The sequence below is a fragment of the Petaurus breviceps genome, unplaced genomic scaffold, assembly GCF_028583685.1.
Source record: "Petaurus breviceps papuanus isolate PSGF00001 unplaced genomic scaffold, PetGlider_PUasm1.0 176, whole genome shotgun sequence".
NCBI classification, from domain to species: domain Eukaryota; kingdom Metazoa; phylum Chordata; class Mammalia; order Diprotodontia; family Petauridae; genus Petaurus; species Petaurus breviceps.
Window position 1 is genome coordinate 36,386,735 of NW_027185771.1, and position 26,607 is coordinate 36,413,341.

Sequence of the window (26,607 nt, forward strand, 5' to 3'; positions counted from 1 at the left end):
TCTCCTCTCTCTCTCTCTCTCTCTCTCTCTCTCTCTCTCTGTCTCTGTCTCTCTCTCTCTCTCTCTCCTCTTCCTCCTCTCTCTACCTTTCTCTCTACTTCTCCTTCCCCTCTCCCTCCCCTTCACACCTAGAATATGATTTGTTCAATTGTATCCCCACTGAACAGATGAAAAAGCTGACTGAATGAGGTTGAGCAGAAGAAGGAATTGTTTTCTTCTGCCTTATAAAAACTCACATTCTCTAGAGTTTTGAAGTATAGAAAATGCTTTTCTTGTAATATTAGATTGTAAGCTCTTTGAATGCAGGAGTTATGTTCTCCTTCCTATTTCCAGTGCTTAGGATAGTGCCTGGAACATAGTAAGCTTGTTGACTAGGTGGCCCAGGTGATAGGCAATATTATTATTAGTATTTTGTGTTAGTATTATTTCCCTTTGACAGATGAGGAAATATTGTAAGAACAGTGGATCACCACAGCTTGTCCATGTTAGAGCAGGGGGCTGAAATTCGTATCCTGACTTGAGTGATATGCTGCTCTCTGTTGCCGGAAGGAGACTTTTGCAAAGTTATTCTACACAGTATCTGGGGATAGAATTCGACTAAGGAGGGGGCCAACCACCTTGCCTTTCAAGGACAGAGTTGTGTTTTAACTAAATGTTTTATATGCCCAGCCCTTCAGTTTTCTTTTAAACAAAAAAATTATACCACTATGCAAATTAATGCCTTTAAAAATTAATCCAGTATTCAGCTACAAAAATTTAGATCCTTGAAAAAAAATGTGTTTATTTAAAAGACATATTTTCTCTACCTGTTTAAAAGTTAAATGCATAGCTGTCTATATGCTACAAACTAGCAAGCTACTTCAAAATGTGCCATGGTGTTTGAGCATTTCTCATGTAATGGCATATGTGAAATATCTATGTAAATCATGCCAGAGTATACAAATGTGAGAAATCATTACTGGCATGTTTTTTCAAGTCTGAAATATCATTTCATAATGTGAACTACAACCTGTGTTTAGCAAGTTCATGCTGTAGGACTAATAGATTCTTCTCAATCACCAACTGCACAAATATTTATGCAGATTGTGGAGTTAGATTTCTTAAAAGAGTATTTATTATTTAGATTAGTAAAGAAAGAGAATGTATACATTCCAAGCATTTTTCTGTTCATTAAGATTGGGGGGCGGGTTTGGAGAGGGAGGAGGTTAAGTGACTTGCCCAATGGTCACACGGCTAGTTTTTTGTGTTAAGTGTCTGAGGCCTGAATTGAACTCAGGTCCTCCTGACTCCAGGACTGCTGCTCTATTCACTGCACCACCTAGCCACCCCACATTAAGAATTTAATGCATCGGGCGGCCAGGTAGCACAGCGAATAAGAGCACCGGCTCCAGTGTCGGGATGACCTGGGGATCAAATCTGGGCTCAGACATTTAGCACCCACCCAGAAACACCTGGCCATGTGACCTTGAGCAAGTTACTTAACCCCGATTGCTTTTAAAAAAAAAGAATTTAATGCATGATAAAAAGTCATTTTGGTTAATTAACTTTCTTTGGTGTATATTTCATCTCTTACAGGCAGAGGTTGAGGAAACTCTAAAGAGGATTCAGAACCATAAAGGGGTTATTGGAACAATGGTTGTTAATGCTGAAGGTAAATATTATCAGCTTGCTTTCCTAACAACATAGGTAAAGGGCAACAGAGTCATTTGTACATTGTGGAAAGCCTTAAGGCAAAAACATCATGTCCTTTGAAATTTGAAGTATATTTTGTGTATTTTAGATTTAAAAATTGTATTTCCCTAAGATATATCCCAACTAAACTATTTATTAACACTAGTAATTCCTTATCCCCATCTTTTTGAAAAATCTCCATTACTTAATAAGGGAAGAAATATGTTACTTAATTTTAAGAGAAAAGCATTATATTTCTCATTTTAAAGCAAACAGTTTTTTTTTTACATAATATACGTAAGAGTGGGCACCACCTATATTTCTCATTTTGTGAATCAAACAAGGCTGTAGACTAAGCATGGACATTCTGAATTTCTCTATTTAATCAATCAGTCACACTTCTCCAATTAATTTGGCCACAGAAAGCCCTGCCAAGGGCTTGGAATATGATATTCCGGAGGTCAAAGGAGCTAGGATTGAAACCAAGAATCACCTACTTAGCAAAACTGAGTATAATACATCAGGGGATATAATACTATATATATATATATATGTGTGTGTGTGTGTGTGTGTGTGTATGTATGTATGTGTAGGAGGGTGTGTGTGTATGTATATATATGTGTGTGTGTATATATATATATAAGTATATGTGTGTATGTGTATATGTGTGCATGTATACAGGATGAGTTGAATAAGAAGGGATGATATCTAAAAAATAAAATTAAGAGGTGAGAGAGGAATATATTGGGGGAAGGAGAAAGGTAGAGAGAATAGGGTAAATTATGTCATATAAAAGAGGCAAGAGAAAACTGTTACAATGGAGGGGAAGAGCAGGAAGATGAAAGGGAACGAGTCAACGTTTACTCTTATTGGATTTGGCTTAAGGATGGAATAATATACACACTGAATTGGGTATCTTAACCTACAGGAAAGAAGGGGAAAGGGGATAAGAGAAGGGATGATAGAAGGGAGGGAAGATTGGGGGAAAGGGTAGTTAGAAGCAAACACTTTTGACATGAGTCAGGGTCAAAGGAGAAAATAGAATAAATGGGGTGAGGATAGGATGGAGGGAAATATAGTTAGTCTTTCACAATATACCTACTATGGAAATGTTTTGCATAACTACACATGTACAACTATATTGAATTGCTTGTCTTCCCAGTGGGGGTGGGTGAGGAGGGAAAAAGGGAAAGAATCTGGAACTCAAAGTTTTAAAAACAAATGTTAAAAATTTGTTTTTTACATGCAACCGGGAAATAAGATACACATTAAGAGGGAGTTGGGGAAGAATATAAGAAAGAACATATTGGGGGAAGGGGTATTCAGTATGCTTGCTATCTTGGGGTGGGGATAGGGAGAAGAGGAAATGAATGTTGAAAACTAAAAAATAAATAAATAATTTTAAAAAATAATGAAACTGGATGCAGGATGACAGAGAGGACACAGACACAAAAGCTTGAAAGACTTCCATGGCCAACTCTTCAAAGTTAAAAGAGCAGAACTACCACCTTCACACTCTGACATCACATTCTCAAACATGCTTCTTGAAGGAGGGGAAATGTTATTTGACATAAATAGAAGAAGGAAGCTGAATTACACCAAGTATATGCATACACAGGAGCTCTTTGCTGGTGATGCAAACTTTTAAGGGCTTTAATAAGGAATTAATTTTTAAGGTATCAGAAAATAGGACTAGATACTGAAATTGTAGAAAAATACTATTTTAAAAAGGCAACCAAGAGAATATAGCTCACTTCCTACTCATGCCAATTTTCTACATAAAAATTTTTTTAAATATATATGCATTGAGGGCTTCTAAATGTATAAAAAGGAAACTGACTGATTTTTACAAGTGTCATTTCCTAGAAAGCTACATTTTTATTATCATGTAATTGATTGAAAGATGCAGAAATTATAAGATCACACTTTACTACTTCTTTTTTGACTTTTTAAAAAAGTTTCTGATCAAGTATTGCAAAATACTGCTTTAAAGGCTCTCTTCTAACAAAGTTTCCTACCATGCATATATCAAAATTAGACAGTATTCTATAAAAGAGATGGTATCCAAACTTTGTCCCTGCCCATAGGGGGCAGCTATTCAGAAGCACTGAAAGGAGTTAGCTACTTTTCCTGTTTTCCCAGGTCGACTTGGCCTATATAGTAATTGTTTAATGGATGCTTGTTGACTGACTTACTGACTTGTCCAGCTTCCCAGTTCCACTGATGACCTTGACCTTGATGCTGAAGGAGCTTGTGAGGAGGAGAAAACTCTAAACAAACTGGAAAATTCACTAGAGGAGCCACTAGGAATGGTATCTGAAAAAGAACCATCATTAACTACAAGAGGTCAAGTCAACCAGTAGAACAATGACCCTGACCAGAGAACAGTAGGAAAAGTCTGAGTGTGACCCATGGACTGGATGAGATTTGTACTACTGAATCTAGTGTTACCTGGAGAGAAATGGTGATATCCTTCCTCCCTCCCCTTTCTCCTCTCCAGGAGCGGTCCAGATGTCTTGTGGGTTATTCACTCTACCTCCATGCTTCCATATGTCCCTGTTCCCACTATATGGGAAAGAGGATATCTGGAATTTTGTCTTTTTTATATACCCACTTTTATACTTAAGCCTTTAAAATATCATAAAATATGCTGGCCAACAAAACTCTGCATAGTTTTATTTCATTTAATGTACAGATAAGATTATAAAGAATACTAATTTATCTTTTAAAAAAGCTAAATGGAGGGCCTGGTATTAGACCAGATAAGCATCTTAAAAATGTTCAGGACCAATAGAGAAAATATCTATACACCTTCTTTCTGTCCCTGCCAATAAATTTTTCTTATATAAAGAAGTTTCTTCTTTAGAGTCTTTTAATATTAGAGAGCTAGTTTTTAAAATGCCGTCATCTTAAAAATTCATTACTCTCACTTACATTATTATAAGAAGTGCTAGTAAATTCTTTTCTCTCTTTGGCATCAGCAAAAAATTATTGCCTTTTCTTGATGAAACAGTGCAGTATCACAAAACACATGTATCGCCATAACACAGAGTCCTTGAACTAGCAACGATATTTATCAACTGGACTAAATTTTGTTGCTCATTACTACAATAAATCTGTGATTTCATTAATATGAGTATTCCTTACAGTGGTCTAAATTACAACACATCCTGTGTGATTCTTGTCCATCTGTTATCCCTCATTGCTGCTAAATAACCAGTCTACCTCATTTCCCTAGCATATACTTGGCTTGAATGATAGCTTTTTTTTTTCCCACTGCATCTTGTAGATATCATTCATTATTAACAATTTACTACAACCTAATTATATGCATACCATTTAACTATCTGGTTCACTGCTTGGAGCATAGTAGGCACTTAATAAATGCTTACTTAATTGAGTTGATTCTTCAGAGATTGTGGTATTCCATGATAACCTGTTATAGAGATATAACCTCATCAGAAAAAGTGCATGTCAAAAATTTAGGGTTTTGTGCAAGAAAGTATTATTGAAAGAACAAGGTACAAGAAAGTGAATAAAAAGTCCATAACCCTTGACCCAGACATTGCTCTACTATGCATATATCCCACAAGGAGGTCAAGGGGAGAAAAGGTCCCATTTACTTCAAAATATTTATAGCAGCACTTTTAGGGATTATTAGCAACCAGAAACCAAGTTATTATGCCCATCATTTGGGCATAATACAGAAAGGCTAAACAAAATTGTGGTACATGAACATAAGGTAATATGACTATGCTGTCATGCTGTAAAAAAATGATGAATATGATAAATATAGAGAAGCATGGAAAGATTTATATGAACAAGGCCAAGTGAAGTAAATGGAACAGGAAAATTATATATGCAGTGCCTACAACATTGTAACTGGAAAGAACAACAAATAAAACTATATGTTACAAAGTTATAATGACCAAGCTTGGCCCCCAGAAAGAGATATGAGAGGATATCTGCCCCCACTCCTTTCAAAGAGTGGGGGATTCTGGATGTGGGATATTGAGTATAATATTGGAATATTTATGATGTCTTAATTTTGTGTGAATTTTTCCCCTTTTGTACTTTATTATTAGGAACAGCTCTCTGGGTGGAGGTAGGGAAAAAAACTGGAAAACATAGGTGATGTAAAAGCAAACTCTATCAATAAATTTATCTTTGTTTTTTAAAGAGTATTGTAGTTTCAGAAATGTAGTCTAGACCATTCTCTTCCTTTTATTTGATCCAGGATCTAGCTCATTGTGCAGTGACAGTGCCTATCAAATATATTAATTGATTAGTAAACATTAAGTACCTACTATGTGCCAGGCACTCTGATAAGCAGTAGATATATGTATTTATTCACACACACATGCACACATGCATGCACACACACTGGACTAGCGCCAATAACAAATCATGAGACAATTTTATCGTTTCTTTTTTAAAAGTTTAACTAAAATAATGAATAGAAGCTCACCAAAACCAAATAAAGATTCGTGTCTTCTAAAATCTTCTAAAATCATACTTGTAATAGGCATAAAGCCAAATATCTGAAATATCCCAATTGTTATTCACAAAATTCACCTACTATTTTATTTATCTTTGACCTAGAATGAACTGGCAAGGAAGTTCTAAGTATCCGAACCATAATCCTATACATTTATATTATATATAATTTATTTCTATATTTTTCTTTGACATTTTTGACGTTTTAGAATTCATAATAGTTGTTGTAAAGGTACAAAATAAAATTATTGATTAAATAAATTGTGAAAAAAGATTGAAGACAAATGCCCTAAAACTTACTCCTTAAAGAAACATCTAGTTAACTATTTCATGTCACCAATGACCATTCCAAGAACTGAAGATGCTTTTCATGTTCAGATTGTTGGCTAAATCTGAAATATATTGAAGTAAAAATATTGAACTTAATTCTATTTATTGCCAGGTTATTTTGCAAAACAAAAAAAAATCATTCTGGAAATTTCAGTATATAATCCAAAAGAATATACCATTTTGCAGTTAAAGGAAAATTATCATTGAAAGATGTAGACATATTAATTTTTTAACCATAGTCTTTGCTTTCAACACTTATTTTATATTCCTTCTCCTAGGTCATATCCTTTCTATCAGGATTTTCAGTTCTTTCTAAAAAATTTTGTTAACTCCAAATTCATCTTTATATATCCTCCTGCTATATGCAAAGGACAGAGGAATATGTGCAAAGAAAGTCCCATAAGCATCCCTACATGTCCCTTAGTTCTCTAGGGAAAATATATAAAGTAATTTTAGGAACAGTTTTCAGTTGCACTTGATCAAGCTTGAATTTTCCTATTAAATTAATAGGCTTAGGCTTTTTGAATGTATGTAATGAAAATAAAATAGTTTAAATAATATTTTGGTGGAATTTGATTTTACCTGTGTTGGTACCCATTCCTTCCATTCAGATTGTAATTCTGACATGGTTTTTAATCCTAGGTCATTCTTGCACATCTTTCCTTAAATCCTCCATAGTCTATTAATCCAAACAGAGACTTTTCTTTCATTATTTTAGTATATTTTAGTATATCAGAGAAACCAGTGTGGACCTTGTCAATTTGTCTGTTTCCTCTTATTCTCATTACATAACCAACCCTCTTCCTGTGAATTGATACTGTGTTCTACTTAAACTCACCATTTCCATTACTCCTTTTTGTTATTTGCTACAACCATATGGTATCATTGGAATAATAAAGAAATGTTTTGTTGTTGTTGTTGTTGTTAACTCACTGAAAAATTTGGTATTATTGAAAACATTGAGAATTTCCTCCAAATGCAATATAGTCCACTCCATTCTCTCTTATTTCTGGGCCCAGCTGATTATCTACCCAAAGTACTTTTCCACGTTATACAGGTTGATGGATTAACATGTTCGATTCTTATAATTGGATTTCATAATCTAGGTAATAAGTGGCTTTCATCTACTTTGTTTTTGTTTTTTGTTTTCCTAATGTGTGTGGTTAGACTTAACCCTTTCTTATTGCCTTGAATTTTATAGAAAAGACTTTGAAGTGCTCAAGGTCTGTATGCTATCAGTACTAGTTCATTAACAGATAAGGATATTTGGAGAGATTTACCACTAAGAGATAAGATAACTAAATAATTTTAATTTAGTTATTAAAGTTATTTCAAATTAAAAGTTTAAAAATGCCTACTATGTGTAAGGCACTCTACTGGATGCTAGGAACACAAATTTAAAATAGTATCAGTCCTCAAGGATCTTACATTCTACTGTGAGATATAAGGTAAGTGCATGCAAAGTCATTTGAAGGGAGAAAGCATTAATAATTGGATGTATCAAGAAAAGCTACCTGGAGAAGGTAACAACTGGACCTAGGCTTGATGGAAAATGCAGATTCTGAAAGGCAGGATATAAAAAAAGGAACACATTCCATTTATCAGGGCCATCTTGTGCAAATACATGGAAGGTGAAAGAAGGAATGTCACATTTGGAGAGCAGGTGACATTCCAGTTTGATTGGAATGTAATATGTGAGAAGGGGAAGTTAGAGCCACATTGTCCTTAAATGCCAGACTGATGAACTTAAAATTTATCCTAGAAGCCAAAATAGAAAATTGGAGTGGGCGGAGTCAAGATGGCAGAGTGGAGACAGGACTTCTGCCCGGCTCCCACTCCCACCTCCTCCAATTCATGTGGAGAATGACTCTTGATAAACTTTGGAGCTGCAGAGCCCACAGGGTGGCACAGAGAAGCTGGCCTCCCACTGGGTACAGCCCGGCAGGCCGGTAGGAAGAGGTCAGCAAGGTGTGTTGGAAACCAAGCCCAGCCCTGTGTGAGCCCAAGGTTTTAACCTAAGGGCGGGCACAGCAAGCCCATTTGAAGGGATTTCCGATTGCCAGCGGCTGTGGCGGTTTCCCAAGTTGTCAACCTCATGGATGCTGGGGACAGGGTGAGAGGTCAGTAGAGTGTGGACTTTGGGACCGGGGATTTAGGAGTGTGGTCAGACCTTTGCCCCCGTGGTAATAAATGGCTGAGGAGTGGTGGACATGCAGCCATTGCCACACAGATGCTTCTGAGCTACTGGCATGCAGATTGTAGAGGGACCAAGCAACCAGTCTGAGGGGTAATCACTCTTTAACCTGCTTAGATCTGGATTACTATCTGGGGTGGAGGCCTTGGGGTGTGTGACCAGTGTGCCAGAGCACGTGGAGGCTTCTGAGACGACAGTCAACTAATGGCTCTAGCAACTGAGATAACCCCAGTGATTTGGGAAAAAGGTCCCCTGTCTGGTAACAGAGTCCTACTGTGGCAAAAAGCTCAAAAGTCAAGTGAGTGGCAACATGAGCAACCAAAGGAAGCAAAACAAGCAGAACAATCCAACTTTTGATTCCTTTTTTTTTGGGGGGGGGGGATTGGGGCATGGAAAAGGAGCAAGACAGCAAAGTCAGAACTCCCGCACCAGAAGCTTCCAAGAAAAGAATAAGCTGCTTACAGGCCATAGAGGAGCTTGGAAGGATCTTGAAAACCAAATAAGAGAAGTGGAGGAAAAATTGGGAAGAGAAATGAGAATGATGCAAGAAAATTGTAAATTGAGAGTCAACAACCTGACTGAAGAAAATCACACCTTAAAGAAGACTAACTCAAATGGCAAAAGAGGCTCCAAAAGCCAATAAGGAGAATGCCTTAAAAAGCCGAATTTGCTGATGGAAAAAGAATCTCAAAAGCTCACTGAACATAATCATTCCTTCAGAATTAGATTGGAGCAAATGGAAGAGAGTGACTTTATGAGAAATCAAGATACTATTAAACAGATCCAAACAAATGAAAAAATAGAAGGCAATGTGAAATATCTCTTTGGGAAAACCACTGACCTGGAAAATAGATCCAGGAGAGATAATTTTAAAATTATTGGGCTACTTGAAAGCCATAATCAAAAAAAGAACCTAGAAATCACCCTGCAAGAAATTCTCCAGGAAAATTGCCCTGATGTTTTGGAACCAGAGGGCAAAATAGAGGTTGAAAGAATGGACCAATTACCTCCTGAAAAAGATTCCAAAAAGAAAACTCCTAGCAGAATTCCCAGATCAGGGAGAAAACATTATAATCAGCGAGGAAGAAACAATTTGAATACTGTGGAAACACAATCTGGATAACACAGGACCTGGCAGCTTCTACACTGAGGCATTGAAGGGCGTGGAATATGATATTCCAGAGGTCAAAGGAGCTGGGATTAAAACCAAGGATCACCTATGCAGCAAAACTGAGTATCATGTTTCAGGGGAAAATATGGTCATTCAATGAAATAGAGGACTTTCAAGCATTCTTGATGAAAAAGCCAGAGTTGAATAGAAAATTTGACATTCAAATACAAGAAGCAAGAGAAGCATGAGAAGGTAAACAAGGAAAAGAAATCATAAGGAAATTATCAAAGTTGAACTACTTACATTCCTACATGGAAAAATGATAATTGTAATTTATGAAACTTTTCTCAATATGAGAATAGTTGAAGGAAATATATATATATATATATATATATATACACACACACACACACATATGTATAGGAGGGTATATGGGTATATGAATACATATGTTAATATGTATATATGTGTGTGTCTACAGGTATACATAGAGGGCACAGGACCCCAGTTGAATAGGAAGGAATGATACTTAAAAGGTGAAATTAAGAGGAGAGAGGAATATGATGAGAAGAGATGGGGAAAGATATAATGGGGTAAATTATCTCACATAGAAAAGGCAAGGGAAAACTGCTACAGTGGAGGGGAAGAACAGAAAGGCAAAAGGGAATGAATCAACCTTATTCTCATTGAGTTTAGCTCAGGGAGGGAATGACATACACACTAAATAGGGTATCTTACCCTACAGGAGAGTAGGGGGGAAGGGGATGAGAGGGGGGATGATGGAAGGGAGGACAGGCTGGGGTGGGGAGGGAAGTTGGAAGCCCCCACTTTTGAAAAGGGACAGGATTAAAGTAGAGAATTGAACAAGTGGAGAGGTGGGATAGGATGGAGGGAAATATAGTCAGTCTTTCACAATATATCCACTATGGAAATGTTTTGCATAGCTACACATGTACAACCTATATTGAATTGCTTATCTTCCCAGTAAGGGTGGGTGATGAGGGAAGTAAGGAAGAAAATCTGCAATTCAAAGTTTTAAAATGAAATGTTTTTAAAAAAAAGTATTATTATTATTTAATATGTAACTGGGAAATAAGATATACAGGCACTGGGGCATAGAGATCCACCATGCCCTACTGGAAAGTTGGAGGGGGAATAGGGGAAGATATGGGAGAGAGCAGATTAGGGGAGAGGATATTCAGTGGGATTGCTGTTTTGGGGTTGTGGGTAGAAGAAAATGGAGAGAAAATTTGTAACTTAAAATCTTGTGGAAATGAATTATGTAAACTAAGAAAAATTTTAAAAGAGGCTCTTAAACAATAAATCTTAAAACACTAAAAAAAGGAAATTTGGAGGCTATGAGCATAGCAAAACAATTACCTTAGGAAGATTATTTTGATAATTTTATGGAGGTTGGATTGGAGAGAGAATAACCTAGAAGAAGGGAGACCCTTTAGGAGGACATTATGATGGTGCATTTGGAAAGTGGTGAGAGCCTGATCTAGGATAATTGTCATATGAGTGAGAAAAAGAAAAGGATGAATGAAAAAGATTTTGTGGAGATGAAATCAACATGCTTTGGCAATCGACTGAATATGGAGAGTTAGGGGAAAGAATCAAGAATGATTCTGAAATAGCAGACTTGGGTTACTTGAAGGATAATAGTAATCATGACAGAAGTAAGGAAAATTGAAGGAAGGTCAGTGATTTGTAGGGAAGATGAGTTCAGTTTTGAACTTGCTGAGTTTTAAAGGCAAATGGATAGAACTGTGGCAAGAGCACTGGACCTGGAGTCTGAAATACCTTAGTTCAAGTACAGCCTCAAACATTTATTAGCTCTGTAACCCTGGGAAAGTCACCTGTCTGCCTCGGTTCCTACATGTTTAAAATGGGATAAAAGTAGCCCTTACCTTCAGGTTGTTGTGAGGATAAAGTGACATAATATTTGTAAAGTGTTTCACAAACCTTAAGGTATTATATAAATGTTAAATATTATTTGAGATGCTGATAGAACATACAGATAAAGATGTCTGGTACCTATTTGGTAATACACAATTAGAGTTATATAGGAAAGGGTTTCAGGAGATATGTATGCATCATACATATGTGTGTATGTATGCGTACACTCATGTATATATATATATATATATACATACATATATACAGATACAGAGAATGAGAGAGTGTGTATATAAAGATGATCATTGAATACATGGAAGTATATAAGATTCCTAAGGGAGACTGCACTGATGGATCTGGTGACCCAGGAGAGAGTCTTGAGGAAGAGTCAGAGGAAGCATATGATGATCAAAAAGAAAGACTAAAGGGAGCAGTTAGAAAGGAGAATCAGGACAGAGAATCAAGAAAGCCAAGTGAGGAGGAGAGTTTGAGGAGGGTATCATTGACTGTGTCACCAAGTATGCAAAAGACAAGGAAGATGAAGATTAAGACGTTTCAGTGTTTAAAAGATTATTGGCAATCTTGTAGAGAGTGTTTTATAGAGGTTAAAAGCCAGATTTCAAGGTTTGGAGAAGTGAATGGAAGGTGAGGCAGTTACAACAATGGATTACTCTCAAGGTGTCTGGCAATGACATAAAGGGAAGATTTGAGATGAAAGGTTGTGGGAATGGTATGGTCAAGTACAAGCATTTTTTTATTTTTTTTTTGTTTTGTTTTTGTTTTTAATGATGGGAAAAACCCAAACATATTTGTAGGCAGAGAAAAAGAAGCCAGTAAAAGCAGAAAGATTGAAGATGAGAGAGAACAAGAGAAAATCAAATTGGATGAGTGACAAGGCGAGCTTTCAGAAGGAAAAGAAGGATCAAGGGCAAAAATATCTAAAATGAGGTGCTTATGCTTACTAAAACAAATTTAAGGCTTGTAAAATATTATGCAATATTGGATGGCATTTAGGAAATTTTGCAGCACTTCTAGAGGTTCTAAACTGCTTACTGTTTAAAGGCCCATCTTTTAAACAGAAATATTCTCTCTGTGACATTATATGGCTACAAATATTGAACACCATGATATGAGAAGAATCACATTCACAGGTGATTCAAAAATAATGAAAATAATAATATTAACTCATAAATAAGGCATACAAAGCATCTTCCTCACAACACCTCAGTGGCAAATAGAAAAAAGCACCAGACTTAGAAGCAATAAAAATCTGGGTTTGAATACCTGCTTAGGCACTATGAGACAATGTACAAGTTCTAGGATCATATATCTGTAAAATGAGATTAAAACTAATAATATTACACCACATCACAGGGTTGTTATAAATAAGTGCCTCGTGTACCTTAAGTTATATATAAATGTCAACTGCTGTTATTATTGTCTTCATTTTGCACATGAGGAATTGAGGCCCAGAGAAATTGGGACATATCTGTGAGGTTGCACAGTTAGTGAATGTCAGAGCCAGAATTCGAACACAAAGTATAGAGATCTTTCCACTACCTACTTCCATACTGCCTGAAATTAGGTATGATTGGTGTTAATAACAGTAATTAACACTTTTTGTAGCAGTATAAAGTTTTATAGCACTTTTCAGACAACCCTTTGAGGCAAGCAGCCTGTAAATTGTCAACAACAAATTGCACAGTAGAAGTAGAATAGGATTTTTTTCAATTATATGCGCAGCCAAAAAAAAAGGTGGGATGGTTATGTTGCAAGAGTTAAGGATAGACTCCTGGAGTAGCACTGTACCATACTCACCAAAAATTCAAAGATACAGAAGGATCTCCATAATGTTGAGTAAATCCTTCATGAGAAACTGGGACAAATGTTACATAGGACAGAATGGTACAGAGGGGTTTCAGTGGGCAGTGATGGGGGGAGTATCATGCTGATAAGATCATGCAGAGATCTTAAACATACAGAAATTGTAAATATCAAGAGAAAAGCTATTCAAATTTTTAAAAGCTTTTTTTGATGGGCTTTTTAGCGTAGGAGTCAGGAAAGATCAGGACTTTGCCCAGTGTAGGCTAACTCTGTTGTACCATGGTTTTTCTTAGTGGGTAATAATTTTACTTGTGATCTAATCAGAAATCTATGCCTAGGGGAAAAATGATAAGCTAATCACATAGTAAAAGTGAGACCAAACCAATAGGCAGCCTATCAGTTGTCAGTTCACACAATAGTAAGATATTTAGAGGAAAGTACCTAGGAATTTGGATCGATGCTTTTGGCAGATATATGGGAGGATATGAACCAGAATAAAATGTGATGATGAACTGGCAGGTAAGGGCTGTGATCTGTTACATCATCAAAGGAAATATTAACATTGGTGAAATTATAGAGCTATCAAAGTATACACAATTAAAATAAAATAATAAAATATTATTTTTCACTATTTTAAAAGTCTAAGAGCTTAATTAATAAATAATTACCTTATTTTACAGGTATTCCCATCAGAACAACCTTAGATAACTCTACAACAGTTCAGTATGCAGGTCTTCTTCATCAGCTGACAATGAAAGCCAAGAGTACAGTGCGAGATATCGATCCTCAGAATGATCTAACGTTTCTTAGAATCAGATCAAAGAAACATGAAGTCATGGTAGCCCCAGGTAATATAATATTTAGAAATTATTTTTAAAATTATTTATTTTAACATTTTTTTTTACATTTTGAGTTCCAAATCCCCTCCCTCCCACCAGGCAATCCCCCACTCATTGAGAAGACAATCAATTTGATATCAGTTATGCATATGAAATCATGCTGTTAGTCATATTGCAAAAAAAGAAAAGAAACAGAAAAATTAAGTAAAAAATAGGCTTCAATCTGTTCTCAGAGTTCATCACTTCTCTTTCTCTGGAGGTAGATAGCATTTTTATCATGAGTCCTTTGGAATTCTCTTAGATCATTGTGTTGATTACAGTAGACTTTCATAGTTGATAATTGTTACAATATTCCTGCTGCTTTGTACAATGTTCCCCTGGGTCTACTCACTTCACTTTGCATCAGATCATATAAGTCATTTGAAGTTTTTCTGAAATTGTCCTACTCATCATTTTTTATAGCGTAGTAAAATTCTATCACAATCAAATAACACAGTCTGTTAAGCTATTTCCCAGTGGATGGGCATGCTATCAATTTCCAGTTCTTTGTGACCACAAAAAGAGATACTATAAATATCTTGTGTACATATATATCAACATTTTTCTTTTCTTTCGTATCTTTGGCATACAGATCTATTTGTTGAGTCAAAGGGAACTATATCTTTGGGTATAGTTCAAATTGTTCTTAAGAATGGTTGAATCAGTTTTCAATTCCAGAAATTAATGTCTGAATTTTTCCATATCCCTTCCAGCATTTGTCATTTTCCTTTTAGGTCATATTAGTCAATCTGATAGGTATGGGGTGATACCTCAGAGTTGTTTGACTTTGCATTTCTCTAATAAATAGTGATTTAGAGGACTTTTTCAAATGACTGTTGATAGTTTTTATTTCTTCTTCTGCAAACTGCCTGTTCATATTCTTTGGCCATTCATCAGCTGGGGAATGGCTCATATTTTTTTTTTATAAATTTGACTCAGTTCCCTGTATTTTTGAGAAATTAGACCTTTCTCAGAGAAGCTCCCTATAAAATTCAGTGTTCGGTCCACCTCAAGTCCTTCACAGTTTCTGTTTCTGGGAAGACAAAGCTTAACAGTGCCAAAACAACATTTGTATACATTGGTGGCACCATCATCAATTCAATTTCTGCCTGTGAAATCAATACAGACCCACAAACAAAGTCTGAGAACTCAATACAAATCGTCAGTATAGTCTCAGGACCTCCGAAAACCTCCTCCAGGACTTCTGTAAACAGACAACAAGAAAATTATCTTTCGGGGCTTCCAGTAAGGTCCCAGAGCTTTTGTACAAAGTATTACAAAGAAAAATCAACACAGACAGAACAGACAGAGTGCCAGGGTACCATGTTTTCTTCTCAATTCTGCCACCACAAGTGTTCTCTTCTCAATTCTGCTCTTTCCCAGCTTTGGCTTCTCATCATATATTATCATTAGCCCCTCCCTGTTCTGCCTATTCCTGTTGCATCATCATGTTCCTCCCACTGTGGGATTCACAAGTTGTTTCTTAACAAAGACTTGATATAATCGTGGGCAAGGCTCAAAAGAAACTTGAACTGAAACAAGGTGCTAAATAATTAAAAAACTGAAACAAGGCACTAAGTACTTCTTTGCTTGCCATTACATGCCCCCAAAACTTGGTTTATCAAACACTAGGTTACTATGTTCATTTACTGTTCAACCACTCTATTTCTTAGCCAGTATCAGATTGTTTTGATCATTACCACTTATAATATAGTTTGAAATCTGATACTGCTAGGCCACCCTCCTTCATATTTTATATCATTGATTTCCTTTACATTTTTTTTACCTTTATTTCTATCCAGATGAATTTCGTTATTATTTTTCTAGTTACATAAAATAATTCTTTGGTAGTTTAATTGGTATGACACTGGATAAGTAAATAAAGTTCATTAGAATTGACATTTTTATTATATTGCCTCAGACTGCCCATGAGTAATTAATATGTTTGCTGTTGTTTAAATCTGTATTTATGTGAAAAGTGTTTTGTACTTGTGTTCATGTAGTCCCTGAATTTGTCTTGGCAGGTAGATTCCCAAGTAATTCATGTTTTCTAGTTATTTTAAATGGAATTTCTCTTTCTTTCTCTTCTTGATTTTCTTGGCAAGATAATAGAAATGCTGACAATTTATGTGGTTTTATTTGATAGCCTGAAACTTGTTAAACTTGTTGATTGTTTCAACTAGTTTTTCAATTGATTCTCTAGAGTGCTGTAATTGAATATCATCATATTATCTGCAAAGAGTAATAGTTTTGTTTCCTCATTGCGTATTCTTATTCCTTCAATTTCTTTTTCTTTTCTTATTGCTATCTCTAGCATTTCTAGTACAATATCTAATAATAGTGGTGATGATGGGCATCCTTGCATCACCTTTGATCTTATTGGAAAAGCTTCTAGTTTATCCCATGACAGATAATGCTTGTTCTTGATTTTAGATAGATTTGTGTTGTGTAGGCATTTTGGTCACGTCCAACTCTTTGTGACTCCATTTGGAGCTTTCTTGGCAAAGATACTAGAATTGTTTGCATTTCATTCTCTTTATTTTACATATACAGATAAGGAGACAAGACTAAATTACTTGTCCAGGGTCATACATCTAGTAAGTGACTTTTTCTGGATTTGAACTCAGTCCCTGACTCCAGACTTGGCCCTCTATCCACCACACCACATAGCTGCTACTTATCATTTTAAGAAAGTCTCCATTGATTCCTATGCATTCTAGTGTTTTTAATAGAAATGAGTTTTGTATCATGTCAAAAGTTTTTTCAGCATCTATTGAGATAATCATATGTTTTTGTTGTTTTTATTATTGATATGATTAATTATGCTGACAGTTTTCCTTATCTTGAACCCAGCCTGAATTTCTGGTATAAATCTCACCTGGTCTTTGTGTATAATATTTGTTATATATTGATATGATCTCTGTGCTATTATTTTATTTAAAATTTTTACATTGATATTCATTAAGGAAATTGATTTAAATTTTTCTTTCTCTATGTTTGTTCTCCCTGGTTTAGGTATCAAAACCATATTTGTATTGTAAGAGGAATTTGATAAGACTACTTCTTTACATATTTTTTTCAAATAATAGCAATAGGATTAATTGTTCCATAAATGTTTGATAGAATTCACTTGTAAATCCATCTGATCCTGGGGATTTGTTTTTGTAAAATTTTTATTCATTTTAAACTTAAATACAGATAAAAAAAAAAGAAAAGAAAAGAACATTTTCATGTACACAACAGAACATAAGAGAAAATTCAATATAAAACAATACATTTCTATTTCAAGAAAACCTATGTAATAAATACTACACATTATTTGTAAAGTTACCCAGCTTTTCTTTGTTTCATAGGTTTTCATTTGCTTTCTGCTGTGTGGTTTTTACTTCATTTCTGCCCCATCCCCACCCTAAAAAAGGCTATAATTAAACATGGATAGATAGAGAAATATAGAGAGATATCTATAAACATAGACATATAGACACATATACACTCATGCACATATGTATAAGACTGTACTTTGCCTGTTTCCAGTTATCATCTCTTTATCTGGAGGTGGACAGCATCTTCCTTCATAGGGCCAATTCTTTCCATATTATTCAAAATCAACCAGCTCATCATTTGCATCAGAGCAGTATTCCACCACAATCACATCCCATCTGATCATCCATGAAAGTTTTCCCCCAGTTTTTTGCATTCCTTCTATTCTTGGCTACATTGGTTTTATTTACACAAAAATTAATGCAAATTATTGAAAATTATCCATTTTATACTTGAACAATAATCTTGCCTCATAATATAGTTTAAGGTCTGATACTGCTGAATCTTCTTCCTTTACTTCTTTTTCCTCTGGTTTCTTTGAAATTCTTGACCTTTTGTTTTTCCAAATGAACTGTCATTTTTTCTGACTCAGTAAGATAATGTTTAGGGTGGCTAGGTAGCGCAGTGAGTAAAGTGCTGGCCCTGGAGTCAGGAGGACTGGAGTTTGATTTGGGCCTCAGACACTTAACACCCACAAAAACAACAACAACAACAACAAAAAAAAAAAACTATCTGTGTAACCTTGGGCAAGTTACTTAACCCCAACTGCCCTCCAAAAGGCAAAAAAAAAGAAAAAAGATAATGTTTAGTAACTGAATTGGAATGGCATTGAATAAATAGATTATTTAGGTAAAACTGTCATATTTTTTAGTATATTGGCTTTACCTACCCATGAACAATAAATATTATTCCAATTATTTAAATCTGATTTTATTTGTATATAAAGTCTTTTGTATTTATGTTCACATAGTTCCTGTGTCTGTTTTGGCAGGTATACTCTCAGGCATTTTATAATGCCTGGTTATTTTAAATGGTCTAAAACAATATTGAATGACACAATATTGGTGACACATAACGTGCTTTCCCTAGTTTTCTCTTTTAATTAAATATATTTTAACTTTAGCTTTCTCTGAAATCATGATTACTACCATTCCTTTTCTTTACATACTAAATTCTACTCCAGGCCTTTATTTTATCTTTGTGTGTATCTCTTATGTTTTATTGTGTTTCTTGAAAGCAACAAATTATCAAATTCAAATTTTTAATCTGCTATCCATTTTCTTTTTATGGGTAAATTCATCCCATTCACATTCTAAGTTATAATTACTTATTGAATATTTCTCTCCTTCCTATTTTCCCCCTCTATCCTTCTTATCATATGGGATTTTTTCTTACCAAGCTCACTGATGGCTTGTTCATTTTCTATTTCTAAAATTAAACTTTTTAGAATGTTTTCCTTAATATTTAAGTATTTTATTTCCTCTTCTATTAATTTGGGCAAATTTAATTTTTGTAAATATTCATCTATTTTAGTTGACTTTCAGTTTACTGGCATATAATTGAAAAAAATAGCTCCTAATGTTTTAATTTCATCATCATTGGTGGTCCTTTCACCCTTTTCATTTCTGATTTTAGTAATTTGGTTTTCTTTCTATTTTTTTAATCACATTAACTGATTGTTTATCTATTTTATTAGATTTTTTCATTAAACTAGCTCCTAGTTTTATTTATTAGTCCATTTATTTATTTGTTTATTTTTTTACTTTCAATTTTGTTCATCTCTTCTTTAATTTTCAGAATTTCCATTTTGGTGTTCCATTGAGGATTTTTAATTTGATTTTTTTTTCTAGTTGTTGTTGTTGGGGGATTTTTTGTTGTTGTTGCATGCTTAATTCATTCATCTGCCATTTGATGGGTATATGTTCAGTATTGATAATACTTGTCTATGCCAGGGGTGGGGAACCTGTGGTCTTGAGGCCACATATGGCCCTATGGATCCTCAAGTGAAACTCTTTTTCTGAATCCAAACTTCACAGAATAAATCCTCAGGACTTGGGTTCAGTCAAAAGGCCATACTTGAGGATCTAGAGAGCAACAATGTGACCACAAGACTGCAGGTTCCCTACCTCTGGTTTATACTATCTTTTTTAATCAAAATTCAGTTTCTCTGATTATTTCTTTTAATTGAGTCTATTTTTGCTTTTGCTTTTTCTAAGATCATGGTTGCTACCCCTTCATTTCTTTTTTACTTCATTTAGGTATAATAAATTCTGCTCCAGCCCCTTATTTTAACTCTGTCTTTTCTATTTCAAGTGTGTTTCTTTTAAACAACATATTGTTGGATTCTGGTTTCTAATCCATTCTGTTATCTGCTTCTATTTTATGGGTGAGATCATCCCATTTACATTTACTTTTATGACTACTAACTCTGTATTTCCCTCTGTCCTAATTTTGTTTTTATCCTTCTCTCTCTTTTAACCTTTTCCCTTCTCAGAAGTATATTTTGCTTCTGACCTCTGCCTCTCTTAATCTGCCCTCCCTCTTATCAATTTAGTTGTTTTTCTAATTCCTTTCCCCTCCTACTTCCAAGTTAGGTAATTTAAGTTTCAATATGCAATTGATTGTGCATATATTCTTCTCTTTTCAAAGTAGTTCAGATGAGAGTGAAGTTCAAGCATTGCCTGTTCTTCTACCATTTTCCCCTTTGCTATAAAAACTCTTCCTTATACTCCTATTTTGTGACAATAAGTTTCTCCATTCTTCCTCTCCTTTCCCCCTTCTTCCAGAGCATACATATTTCTCACCACTCCATTTATTTAAATAATCCCAACATAACTGATTCACATTCATGTCTTCTGTCTATCTAGACTCTTTCTAATTACCCTGATCATGATAAAGTTCTGAGGAATTATGTGTATCATCTTCACACATAGTAATGTAAATGTTTAACCTTATTCAGTCTCTTATGTTCTACTTTTATGTTTACTTTTTAGACTTCTCTTGAGTTTTACATTTGAGCCTTCCACTCCTTTAAGATGGAAACTGCTAGATCTTTTGTGATCCTGAAGCTTCATGATATTTGAATTATTTCTTTCTAACTGGTTGGAGTATTTTTTCTTTGACCTGGTGAAATGTTTCTCATTTTCATCCATTTTTTCCCTTTCTTTTGATTTTGTTTTATTTTCGGTATCATATGGAATCATTAGCTTCCACTTGCCCAATTTTAATTTCAAAGAATTATTTTCTTTGGTTAGCTTTTCTCCCTCTTTTTTCCCATTTGGCCAGTTCTGCTCTTTAAATTATTTTCATTACTGAAGTTTTAAAATACTTCTTTTTCCATTTTGCCATATTTGTTTCTTGAGAGTTTGTTTTTTTTTTCCTTCAATGACATTTTTTATATCTTTTGCCATTTGGCCAAATATGTTTTTTAATATATTATTTTCTTTATATTTTTGTTGACTCTTTTACCAAATTGCTGTCTTTGCTTCCATTGCTTGCAAACAACTTGCAATAGCTTTTTCTTAATCACTCTCATTTATTTTCCCAATTTTTCCTTTTCTGCTATTATTTAATTTTTTTAGGTGATTTTTAGCTCTTCTACAAATTTTTGTTGGACTTGTGTCCAACTGACATTTTTTTTTCTTTTAGGCTTTTCTTATAGCTGTTTTAATATTGTTGTCTTTTTCTGAGTTTCCATCTTGATCTTCCCTGTCCCTATAGTAGCTTTTTATGGCCAGGTTATTTGTACTCTTGTGTGCTTCAGGCTTTTTTGTGCAGCCATTTTCAGACCTAGTTCTGGGTGTTTGGAAGATTTCAGTGTTTTTCTAAAATGATGTGATCAGGGATAGCTGTGGTCACTGTTTTTCTGATCTGTGTCTGGTCCTTACCCTGGAAGAGGGCCCCTGATCCCTTGTAAGCACAAGTGCTATTGCTCTTCTCCACTCTAGAATTGAGACCCAGAAGTGGGTATATATAATGTAGTTGCCAAACAGTACCTTGTCCTACACCCAGTGCTAGCACAGGGATCATCTGTAACCTTTTTATGATCAGTTGCCCAATCCCCTTCTGGTCTCTGGCTTGAAAGCTCCCAAAGCTGCTGTTGTTATTGCAAGTCCCACAGCTCATGTTGCTGCCACATGGGCTCCGGGCTAACCCCCACCCCAATGTCACAGATTTCTCCTTCCAACTTTCTAAGTTATCTTGGTCTGGAAAAATTTCCCACTCTGACCTTTGTTGGCTCTGATGCTCCAGAATTTGATTTGAGGCATTATTGTAATGTTATTTGGAGGGGAATACTGGGAGAGCTTGGCCATAGTATACCCTTTATACTGGTTTCTTGGCTTTACCCCCAGAAATCCATTTAGGAATTTTTAGTGATTATACTATATTATATATATATATATATATATATATATATATATATATATATAATATTATATACATGATTATATATATTTTTGCAAATTAGTGAATCAGTTTTATGTCAAAATAGGTAACTGGGTTGAAATTATACCCCCCCCAAAATTTACTAACTGTGTGTCCATGATCAACTCACTTCACCTTTTGTGTGCCTTAGACAAAAAAATTTCCAAATGGTTTGTGATATGTGTTGGTAAAGTGAATTCCCACAATGGTAGGTTCCCACATGATGAAGTAAAAAATCCTTTGTGTATTCATATTATACATATCACACACACACATATATATATATATATATACACTTATGTATATATTTATATTGTGTTTGTCCTTTGTTTTCAAAGAGGACTGTGGCATTAGGGAAATGATGATATGACTTGCAGTTGACTTTGATTTGAGTGAGGGAGGGCTGTGCAGGATCACCAGCCTCATTTTCTCCTCCAGAGCCTTCTGGATCCAGTGACCAGATATTCATCAGAATGACTGGAGATGACCCAGAATGCAATGGGGGGATTGCTGGCCTTTTTAGGCTGAGGCATCTCTATGCATATCTTTATCTATCTGTCTATCTGTCAGTCTGTCTATCTTATCTAGTTATCTGTATCTGAGGCCAAGGACTTTATTGCTGGATTTTGCATCCATGAATTATTCAACCTATCATCTGCTATTATTTTTTTATATTATACATTCTACTCTATGTGGTATCAGAGTTGATAGATATATGTGAACAGGTTTCTTCCCTTACCAACCCTTTTTAAATTAAAAACACTTTGATGAGATTCAAAAAACTTCAGGCAAATATATATGTTTTATTGGCCCTTATTGGGTACATTCACAGAATGACATAATCTTATATTTTGAATGGACTTCAGAAGATATTTTGTTCAACCCATTGTTGATCAAGAATTCCTTCTATACTTTGTTTGAAGATCCCTGATGGAGAGGAACAAACCACCACCTGAGTCAATCCACTCCACTTTTGAATAGTTCTCACTATTAGGATGGTTTTTCTTGATATCGAGCTTAAATTAATCTTTTTACAGCTTCCACACATTGTTTATAGTTCAGTTTTCTGGGACACAAGAAAGCAAATGTAATCCCTTTCCCAAATGTCAGCCTGTTAAATACTTGGAAAGAGTTATTGCGACTTAGTACAAGTCTTTAAATTAGATATTCCTGGTTCTTTCAATAAACACGTATATGACAAGAGCTCAAGACCTTTGCACATCCTTATTACCTTCATTGGCAGCTCTCCAGTTTACCAGTGTCTTTCCTAAAATGTGGCAACCATGACTGGATGCAGTACTTCAGATATAATCTGTTGTATATAGTCATAAGTACTTGTTTAATAATTTTTCTGGGAAGCAAGGTGGCATAATAGATAATAGTTCTGGGCTTAGAGTCAAGAAAACCTGAGTTCAAATCCAGCCTTAGACACTTACTAGATATGTGATTGAGAACAAATCACTTAACCCTATTTGCCTCCATTTCTTCATTTTTAACATGAAATAGAGAAGGAAATGGCAGATCACTTTAGTATTTTTGCCAAGAAAACCCTAATAGAGTCCCGAAGTCATACATGTGTGAAACGACTGAATGACAAAATATTTTTCTAGTGTTTTTCAGTAATATAAATTAATTTCATTGCTCTATAGTTTATAGAATCCAAAATGTTTTATGTTGAAAATCAGGACATTTTTCTCATTCGTTCTTATAATATTTCTTACAATTTCTCCAGTTTTTCAAAGATCACTGACTATGGCTCAGTAATCACATCTACCAGTCCTTTTAGTATTCTAGGATTTAGTGCACATGGGCCTATTGACTTGAAATCATCAAGGGCAGATATGTGCCTTCTTACTATATCTTCTTTTATATATAACCTACTAGTATCCATTTCTGTCCTTTTTAGTCCAAAATCTTTCTACTTGGCATAGAAAACAGGAACAGACTAAACCACTACCTTATCTACATCATCAGTTGTTACTCTCATCCCATTCAGGTTGAGCAGCAATCCTGTTGCTTTTTTTATACTTTTTTTTTTACCAATTAACTTTAAGCACTTTCTGTTGTCCTTAGCTTTCCTCATCAAGCTCAGCTTATTCTGAGGTTGTGCAATGCTTTTGTATTCATCTTCTAGTATTTACCTTTGTTTCCATCTTTTGTACATGACTTTTAAAAATCTGAGTCCATTGATGAATGTTACTTGAATCCATATTGATATATTTAGATATCTTGTTCTCCTTATTAGAATTCTTTTTATTGTGGCTTCAGAATTTTATTGTTGAGGCCCTCCTATCCATTCTGAACTGAATTCCTTGTAGAATTTTAGTCCATCATATTCTGTCTAGCCATTCCATGAACCCCTTGGAATCTCCTTTCTCCAAATTTAGTGTCTGTCAGATGCTATCCATATTTCTCTATCATAAATTCAAAAATGCACTGGTTACCTGTGCCCGAAATTTTCACCATGTGTACTAGAGCAACTATTTCCTCTTCATTGGTTAAAATCACATCCAAAATAGCAATTCTTCTTATCGATTTCCCTGGATAAAATATACATTAAAGCAAGTCAAGAAGCTGTTCTGGTTTTGTCAGAGTTAGAGCTCTAACAGAAGTCTGAATAATTATGATGTCTTTTCTAAATTCCTCATTTCTCATTTCTTTCCATCCAGGTGTGGTCCATGTCACACCCTTAAGACAATACCAGTTCTATTTATCACCAACATGTTTTCCTCCCTTAGTTCTTGAATTTCTTCCAGATGTAGATCTTTTCTATGTATAGTGCTGTCCCATCCACTCTCCTTTTTTACCTGTTCATTTGAATAAGGTGTTTGTTCCAGAACTATACTCCAGTCATGAGTCTCATTCCAACAAATCATTTATATCATTGAGATTAAATCTTCCTTTTTGTATCGAAACTTCTAGGTCACCTTACTTGTTTTTATATATTTTATATTTATTTTATATATTCCTTTAGAGAGGTATTTAAAGCCATTTTGATAGCTCTTTTCTTGGTTTTTGTCTATTACAATTTTCTGGGGCTTTATTGCTATTCTTTTTTCCATGTAGCACCTACGTGGTATCTGTGGTATCTAGCTTGGTGGATATACTTGGATAGTTTTCTCCTTCCCTTTTTCATTTTAGTTTAAATCCCTTTTGATTGCATGTGTAAGACCTTCCAAGACCAAGGTCTCTCCTGATTCCCATTTCCTCATTCTTTCTGTTCCATCATGCTCCCTCTGGAATCACTTAGCTCCATATGGGCTTTTGTTTCTCTGTCTTTGCTAGAAAGGCTTTGAACTAACTCTTTGAGCTCCAACATTTCATTTCAGTTTAGGAAGTCTTCAATGAACCTTATCTTTGATCAGTAGAATTAATTTTCCTCAGTTGCATTATATTGTAAGAAATGATGTTAACAAATTTAAAATGTATGCATTTACCTCATTTTAAGTGAACTAATGCATACAACTTCAAAGATACAATGAAATTTATTAAATCAGGACAAAGGGAAATAGAAGAGGTCACAAAGAAAAGAAAAAGTTCTCAGAGCGTTCCCACCAGAGCAAAACCCTCTGAATATAAAGTGCCCATTAAAGTCCATAGTTGGCCACTATTTCATTCCTGGAAAGCATCTTAGAGATCTTCTCTTACAATCTCCTCATTTACAGGAAAGGAAACTTTTTGGCTGGTGAGATGGTAATTTACAGAGCTGGAAGTGGAGCCCAGGTGTCCTGATTCCCTTCTTAATTAAAAGTTTTCAGTTCAGTCAGTTGGAGAATTTTTGGCTGTGGGGAAGCATTTCAAGTTTCGTGATGGGAGTCATTTTGTTCAAATATATCTTATACTTAAGAAGTGTGTATTTGTAAAACCAAAGATATGTGTAAACCAATGTTATTGCTATACAACACTTAAAATTCAGATGACAGTTAAATGTTTATTGAATTAAATCACCACAATCCTGATGTTTCTAAATACATCTTATAAACTATCAGAGAATTAGCTGAGCTTTTTCATATTTTGTTGTCATTCCATCATTCTTTAAACATAGGTAGGCCCTTCAGGTTGCAATGAGACAGGTAAAAGTCAAATCAGCATAAATAGTCATTGGCAATTATTCTCAAGATTATTCTCAAGATTAACTAAACTTTGTCTTTTTTTTTAACAGATAAAGAATATCTTCTGATTGTCATTCAGAATCCAACTGAATAAACCTGCAATAACAAATTTGACAAAAATGAACCTAAACTGCTTTTGACAAACTCCTTCTTTTTACTAAAATTATATTCCTTCCTTATAGATATTTTAACATACTTAGCTGCTTTTATATTGAATCCATTTCTATTATTCCATTTATTTTCTTTTGATTATACTTTAAAAGTGTTCATTACCAATATAATGCATTTATCAAATTTCCAGTGTGCCCTTTCATGGATGTAGTATAATAAAATTAATATGTGGAA

The 26,607-nt window shown here is 34.8% G+C and overlaps 1 protein-coding gene across 1 annotated transcript in view; it reads left to right on the plus strand.

Annotated features, from left to right (window-relative positions):
• DYNLRB2 (dynein light chain roadblock-type 2) overlaps positions 1-26,607 on the plus strand; it is a 27,896-nt gene extending 1,289 nt beyond the window's left edge. Inside the window, exons 2-4 of the mRNA XM_069085875.1 lie at positions 1,576-1,651; positions 14,207-14,374; positions 26,313-26,607. Coding sequence (XP_068941976.1) covers positions 1,576-1,651; positions 14,207-14,374; positions 26,313-26,356 — 288 coding nt within the window. The 3' untranslated portion in view covers positions 26,357-26,607. The remainder of the gene's footprint in view (positions 1-1,575; positions 1,652-14,206; positions 14,375-26,312) is intronic.